This window comes from Tinamus guttatus, unplaced genomic scaffold (genome assembly GCF_059628265.1).
Source record: "Tinamus guttatus ecotype Peru unplaced genomic scaffold, ASM5962826v1 Tinamus_guttatus_pri_ptg000434l, whole genome shotgun sequence".
NCBI lineage: Eukaryota > Metazoa > Chordata > Aves > Tinamiformes > Tinamidae > Tinamus > Tinamus guttatus.
In genome coordinates this window covers 104,397-112,008 of record NW_028288968.1, presented here as the reverse complement: position 1 = coordinate 112,008, position 7,612 = coordinate 104,397, and the positions used below count along the sequence as shown (strand labels likewise).

The following is a 7,612-nucleotide window of genomic DNA, read 5'->3' as shown; positions in this document are numbered from 1 at the left end:
CTCGTTGGCTCCTATCTCTCCAAATCGCTTTCACCACAGGAAAACGCTTGCTGCTTACCACGTCATTCTCACCGCACCGCAGACCCGGTTCAGAGGGTTTTCACGCGCGCTCGCAGCGGCTCGTACCCACTTCTCCCCCCAGTTGTCAGTGGGTGCCTCTGTTCTTCTAGCTGATGACACCTTGCAGGGGGAAACAGGCACCTCCTCTTGTGGTTTGCACCAAATGCAATGCAATAAGCTCAGTGCCGTATCTGCTTTTGTAGTTACTCCAACGTGTGCACCCGTACAAGCCGTTCTCACTGGCACTGAGATATGAGGGTAGCACACCTCTCAGTTCGCTCCAAATGCCTAGAAATGCTATCTCTGGTCTGAGTCAGGCCACCCAGGCTCCTTCTGTAGTGTGTGAACACAGTCAGGCTCTTGCTGGGCTTGGTGGAACCATCCTTGACTAGGTGTTCAAGGAGGATGGCCCAAATCGTCTTTTACCTGTGATTGGCCATCTTCCCACATCTGGCTCTGCAAGCACTTGGAGATGGTAAACCGCTTATTACAAATATTTCTGAGACTAAAAAGGAACATTTTACTCTTTTCTTGGACAGCTTTGCAGAATGTCAAATTATTCCTTCAGGTACTAACTTGTCGTGGATGAAAACTACAGAGATCCAGAGATTTCAGTAGAGCTAAACACAGTCAAATCCATGGACAGCTTGGTCCTGCAAAACATTTTGTGGAAAAATGTAGATAGCATTTGGCATTCGAACTGCTCCTGAAGTCACAGAATAGATGCAGCTGATGATCTTTTCTATTTATGGGTTTAAATTCCTTCGGGGAACATCCTCAGAAAAGCACATAATAGTTTTAACCATTTTTCCTTGCACCTTTGATCTCTGTTAATCACTTTGATGCTCATTTTCCAATTGTACACAACATTTTATTAAACTGTACAAACAGCACTGACATTTAAAAAATTCACATTAACTCTTCCAATTAAACATGATGACCAGCTGCACAGACTGTAAGTGCAAATCCCCCCTGTATTTCCTACAGCACAAGGAGTGATTTCACAAAAATTTCTGGGCTAACTCTGCTGGGGAAATCTTTTTTAAGGGCAATCAGTTTTTCTTGTCAACTTTAGGCAATTCTGCTTTTGGCCCTGTAGGATTTGGTGTCTACAGCCACCGACAGCAACATCCAGGCAGTGATTGCACAGCCTGCAAGTCAGGATTTTGTCCCATGGGGAGGTCCATGTTAACAGGCTCCCTCCGCAGCCCATGGAAGGCAGAAAGGCACCTTCAAAGGCTTTCTGATTTCCTGATGGGTCATTCTTTAGAGGTTCTGTTCTCCACAGACTGGAGGAGTTCATGCAACAAAGCTCTGAACTGGCACACTTCAGTTAGAGCCTAACATCAGCCAGAGAGTCCACCCAAATTGAATTATTACAGAATCTTTTGATTTGGGCTCTTTGGGGGGTTGGTTTTTGACCCAACATTTACCTAGTCAGGGAAAAGCAGTAACTGGGTGTTTCCAGATCTCTCCAGCCTCAGTGCATCTTTATTTAAGAGGGTACCACTATGAAAGGATCACAACTAAGATTGTTTTGTTTGTTTGTCTGCTGATCTACATTTCCACAGACTGCAAAGACAGCAAAATATCATGAGGTGGAAGGAGAGGGTTAAGCTCATACAATGTGCTGTCCTGCTCTGTGACTGCTGGATGCCACTTGTCTTGTTGTCTGCGTTGCATGCCAAAATGTTGGTACATCATTTAGAGCAATACAAAGTATATCAGCTGTTGGAAGGACTGATTACCTCCTTCCAAGTAAAACAGGCCAGTGAAATGACAGGAAGGTCAATCTTATGATGTAGGCCAATTTTGAACAATGATTTAAGGAAACCTCTTCCTCCTTTCTGATGTAGTTTTAGGATAAAACCACAGAAAGCCTGATCCAACTTTTACTCTGAGAAATTCTGCTCATGTGAACAAAAGTGGAGGTTTCCAAGCCAATGTGAAATCTCCCCAGATGCCTTCAGGTCTTGAGCTCATCCCTCATCCTGCAGAAAGAGGTGGGAATTGCAGGAATAAACACCAAAATCCCTGGAAGTTGGAATATGTTTAGTTTGACTGACAGGGAAACCCACTAGCTGTTCATAAAAGTAAAGTGGAATGGGCTTTGCCATCTCCTCTTTTTCAAATGCTCTCAATTACAAAAACACTCAGAAAAGAGAGAAGAGAGACCAAAAGATACATGAAGAGGCTTTGTCGTTAGTGAACAGTGGTTGGCATCTGCTACAGACTGGAACAAGCTGAAAGGCTCCAGGTACAGTACAAGTTTCAGCTGACGTGTTTTTCTGGTGAGTCCTTGGTAAAATCCACCATGTACAGTCTTCAGTTGACAGTGTTACTCAAGTTGTTACAGAGAATTCCTTTAGTAAGGAAAGCCCTCGGTAAGGCAGATCTCAGGAAAATATCTTCTCCATTTTAGGGTTCACAAAAGAAAAGTTGCTGAACATATTTTGGTCCATGCTGTTAATCAGTGTTCTGTCAGCACAGGACAGTCTGGGTTTTTCATTTAGGAATTCCTTGTCGAAATTGCTACAGTCACTTGGAGATTTCTTCAAGAGAAGGAAACAAAGAAAAAGAAGAATTAAACCACTATTATCCAAGTCTCCATTAAAAAGGTACTGGTCATCACAAGCAGTTTCCTCTGAACTCAGGCACATATATGACTGACCAAGGCTGCAGGAGCTCAGCTAAGGAGACACACTGACACTTTCAAATGACACTTTGAAAAACTTAACTTGCGCCTTAAACTGTTTTCAGCGCAAATACAGACATTTATCCACCTTAAAAAATTTAACTGCATCAATCCAAATAGTTCTGGAGGTCTCTGATATTAAAGACTTATTTCTGGAATTTGGACAATGTCCCTGTATAAAGGGGTTTCAAATATTACTGTGGACCCTGATTTGGTTTACTTCTAGCACTCATCGGAAAGTATGAACATTTGCGAAGGAATGATTGTGGAAAGAAAGTCATCTATATATAAAAATCAAAATAGTTGCATATTTACCACTCTGGGTTTGAAAGGAGGCTCCATCTTTCTGTCTTCCAAAGCTTCCCAGTTTATTTCCTGGAAAAAGGCATGTTGGCGGATGTTCCCTTTTGCTCCAAGTCTCCTCTCAGGTTCTCTCACAAAAAGCTAGGATTTTGAAGACAGAGAATTACTTTCCTCTTTTATTTGTAACACTGTATCGATTGGACAGTTCTAACAGACAGACTCTTAGGCTTCAGACTCAAGCAAGGTTGGCACAAGTGTGAAGACTCTTTCACTTACTGAAATAGTGGTTGGGGAACCAATTTAGATTCTCAGTCTAATATCCCAAAATTGAGAGATCTCAGTCACATCTTTCTTTTACAAGAGTGGGAGGACAAATTTGCTATCGTAGCAGCCAAGCTGAACCTTCAGCGTGTGTGTCTGAATATGCAAATGCCAATTACATATGTGAAATCTCCTTTCTGCACCTGCAAGCTTTTGCATGTAGCTTCATGCAAGAAAGCAAAATTAATAGCTAAAACATGAACATCATGTGTGGAAATATTAATCATCTGGCCTATGTCAACTTGGATTAAATTCCTACGCCTTTAGATGCCACTGTTTAGTGCTTGACCTACAACTTCCTTTAAAGTTAAAGGCAAAAATCATTTAACCTCTTTTACACAGGTATGAATGAGGTTAAAGACTCTTTGGAAGTGCTTGCTACTGTCCACTGACCAGCTGAGATGTGGACAGCTGTATACATTGTCAAAAGATTCCCAATTCTGACAGATAGTTTGTGCTTGCTGCAGACTACAAGCCCCATGGAGGAATAATCTTGGTAAAGATAAGAAAAAAAACAGAATTGGAGGCATATGTTTTCATCATCAGCTAAGTCTGAGCCAGCTTTCCACCTTAGTATAGCCTGTATTGTCATAGACACTTTCATGGCGATGCTGGAACTACTTGGCTCCAGAAATAGCTCAATAGTTTTTGGTGAAGATTACAGGAGTGCTAAATGCTTCTGAAGTGCTTGTATATGGTTGGGAGCAGGACGCAGTGTTCAAACATTGCTGTAATGGTACATATGAATAGGGAAAGGTCTATCTTTAGATCTGCAATATGATGCCTGGGGCCTCTGGACTAGCTGGCTGGGACAGTGTCAGGTCCTAGCTTTCTCTAAGGTCAGTGGAGATGAATGGTTGCAACACCTGATAGGCGGTGGCCTGCATACAGCCAGCATATCCTATTTCAGAATTAAGGGCGGATTTTCAAAACCTAGGTCATCCTAAAATTCCGTGTTATGCACGTTAAAAGTTTTCGGCTACGCCACTTGGGCATGAGAAAACAAACAGTAGTTATCACCCAAGAAAGAACAAATACAGACAACTAATGCCCAAAGTAGCCTCAAATAAATCTGATATACAGCCAGTTGAAGGCCTATTTGAAAAGAAACAGGTATTGAGTTTTGGTAGACTTTAGCAAGACTGAATATTTAACTCTACAGGGTCAATGACAATGAGAATATCCCATAATAGAGAAAACCTTTTTCTTTATTTTTTTTTCCTGAACAAAGAAGTTTAGTGAGTGGTGTAAAGATGATTACCATTTTTAACCCTGACTAGCAGACACGCAAGTTGTTTGTGTAGGACGATGGCACTGTATGTCCCATAAAGAGATACCTCAAATCTCTGTTTGCTGTGGTAGGTGTTCATGGAGCAAATGCTTTCATTATTATCATTTCATTGTGATCTCTGAACCTCCATCTCTGGTTTGAGAGCCACACACAGGAAGGTGACTCACTTTGCTCCTATCATGCTAGAGCCGTTTCTCTGAACAGATGAAGATGACCGTTCTGGTAAAAACATGTTAGATATTCGATAATTCTTACCTTCACCAGAATATCCTTTGCATCCTTCTCAAGCCAGCGAGGGTAAAATGGGTTATCCATGCGGATAGACTGGAAAAGCTCCTCTTCATCTTGGCCATGGAAAGGAGATTGGCCAATAAGCATCTCATATAGGAGGACACCAAATGACCACCAGTCAACGGAGGAATTGTACTTCTGCCCCAGCAAAATCTGCCCAAAGAAAGGAGTGACAAAGGCATGAAATGTATGACATGAGTATTTCCACTTCAGAAAGGTGGACAGGCTCTGATTCTCCAGCAGTTGCTTTGCATGGACAGCAAAGTGTTTTTCCCAGCCTAAACAGTGAGTTAGAGTAGAGCATCACTGCAGTGGTCCTGCCCACAACCAATGGTGCAGATGTTGTGGTCCCGTGTCAAAACAGTCCTAAGTATATTTTACTGGTTACTTTTAAGCTATTTTAACAAATCCTTGGCTACCACAGACGTGAAGAGAGTCTTCAAGCAAGCTGGCGCTCTAAGTTATATCAACGGTTCACATCAGGCTTGTGAACTCCACTGTTCAAAGAGAAGTCAGATGCCTAGGTAGCCTTTGGGGACTCATTTAATTAAAAAAAAAAAAAGTATTTCAAACCCACAGGTTTGTCAGTGTGAGGGTGCACTGAGGGTGAGTGAGGATCAATGGAAATTCTGTGCTCCTATTCCAACAAAATCTGTCCCAGGAAAAACAGGAGAAAACGACTGCTCATCTGTCCTCTCAATATCATCTCATATGCTGTTTCTTGACTGTTTTGCTTCATACATTGCTTGTAAACGCCTTAAGATTGCCACGTGGGCCCAGGTTCATCTCTCTTATCATCTAAAAGTGATGTGTCTATTCAACTTGTTATCCAGGGTCTCTGTACAGTTAATGGGGAAAGAATGGCTATTTACACACATTAGGCAGGATGAGGTGACTTGTCTTCTGTAGATGTTTCCCTTTCTATAAGACTATAAGATTTCACCTGATGCTTCATTTTAGATATGTCATTAATACCTCTGGTATACGCGTGGCATTTATTAAAACAGGGCCTTAATCACAGATATCTAAGGTCAAGCTCATGCAGACATGAATAACAGATCTGTATCCAAAATGAGACAGATAGATAGGACATATCCTACTCTTGTGTAGGGCAAAAGTTATTTGGATTTAAGGGTATTCAATTAACTTTTGAGTTATTTGAATATAAGGTGCAAAATAAGCAATATTATTCACATGTGGGAAGAGGAGAGGGTGGACAGGAAACACCAACTCTCTAGTATTTTTCCTCTATTCTGCTTATAAACAAGATCATGCCTTCTGAAAGGGCATACATTTTTATAAGGCCTTATTTTTTAAGTATAAAATGCCTAGAAAATGAAATTAAGTGGTTTATGACAGCTTACAAAAATATTTATTAGTTCTGCATTTCTCTGTGAAAAAGAATAAACTCCAGAAATTTTATTTCAGTTTAACATTTTTGTCTAATATATACTTTTGGAATTCTAACATTGCTTGTCTACTGATCCAAGTTCCCTTATTTGCATAGTTGCAGCCAACATGCAGCACCTGTAACAAATCACAGTCCTAGCAGCTGCACTGAAATACTGAAAAAAGTTCTGTGCTTCCACCTTTAACGGGAGGGATGATCCATAAACTCTAGCAGAGCTTTCAATTTGGAGGGAGAATGTTTTATAAGTACTCATTGAATCTTTTAAATAAAAGATGGTCACAGCTATTTTAAGCTCTATGTAGTAAAGTGGATTATCAGTTGGCTCTGTTTTAGGATGAGGAAAACAAAGTGTTTATCTTTTTAAATAAAAGAACATTAAAGTAGAGTATTGGAATTAGAATTGGAATAAAAGACAGTTGCAGTTTGACTGGAGAACACACTTATGCCTGCTTTTAAGCAATGGAAGTCCAACAGGTTGAAGAAAACTGCCCTATTGTCAACAGTGGTGTACCCTAGATCTGAACTGAGCCCTTGGAATGCAGTAAAAGATCAATGAATTACAGTGGAGAAGAAAATATCAAAAGCTTTAAAAGCCATCTGGCAAGCAGTGATATGCATTGTGAAAACACTAAAATCAGGGAATGGAATCTAGAAAGATAAATAAATAGTTTGGAGTGATGTTAACCTGATGTATAGAGGACTTGGTTCTCGGAGCCAAAAAAATGTTTTCTTTGGTCCAGTTTGCCACCTAACTGGTCCAGCTCTATCCACAGTGAGATTTGTGATTGTGTTATTTCACCAAGAAAGGCAGTTTGTGCTTTTCTGGAGGGATCTACTCCAAAATATCTACATGCACTAGAGCAAGAAAATGAGATCAAGGCCCTGTGTAAGTAGAACATGGTAAGGGAAGAAGGGGAAGGGTAAAGTAACGCACAAACTGGTGTCTGTGACTACTCAGCTTTATTGCTTGGGGCACGCAAAAAAGTTTTGGAGACTATCTCCGAGGAAGCCCCAGCCTCAGGTCCTCACGCATAGCACAAACACCTTGAGTCCCAAGGGCACAGCAGGACCTTGACCCAGGCTATGGACCCTGCCTTGCCCTCATTAGCTCAAGCGTAACCTGGAACAACAATCTTGCCTCCAAACTTAGAGCCTCCTTCATGTGGAGGCAGCTTGTGGAGACATGTCCTTCAAAGAGGGATTCAAGCATGAGTATCGGGTGCTCTGGCACCTTGCTCAG

The 7,612-nt window shown here is 41.3% G+C and overlaps 1 protein-coding gene across 1 annotated transcript in view; it reads right to left on the bottom strand.

The window, feature by feature from the left end:
- Positions 1-2,242: 2,242 nt before the first annotated feature.
- PRKCQ (protein kinase C theta) overlaps positions 2,243-7,612 on the bottom strand; it is a 37,954-nt gene continuing 32,584 nt past the window's right edge. The window contains exons 16-18 of the mRNA XM_088531799.1: positions 4,926-5,114; positions 3,071-3,199; positions 2,243-2,612 (exon numbers count right to left, since the gene is read on the bottom strand). Of these exons, the coding sequence (XP_088387925.1) occupies positions 2,457-2,612; positions 3,071-3,199; positions 4,926-5,114 (474 nt within the window). The 3' untranslated portion in view covers positions 2,243-2,456. The remainder of the gene's footprint in view (positions 2,613-3,070; positions 3,200-4,925; positions 5,115-7,612) is intronic.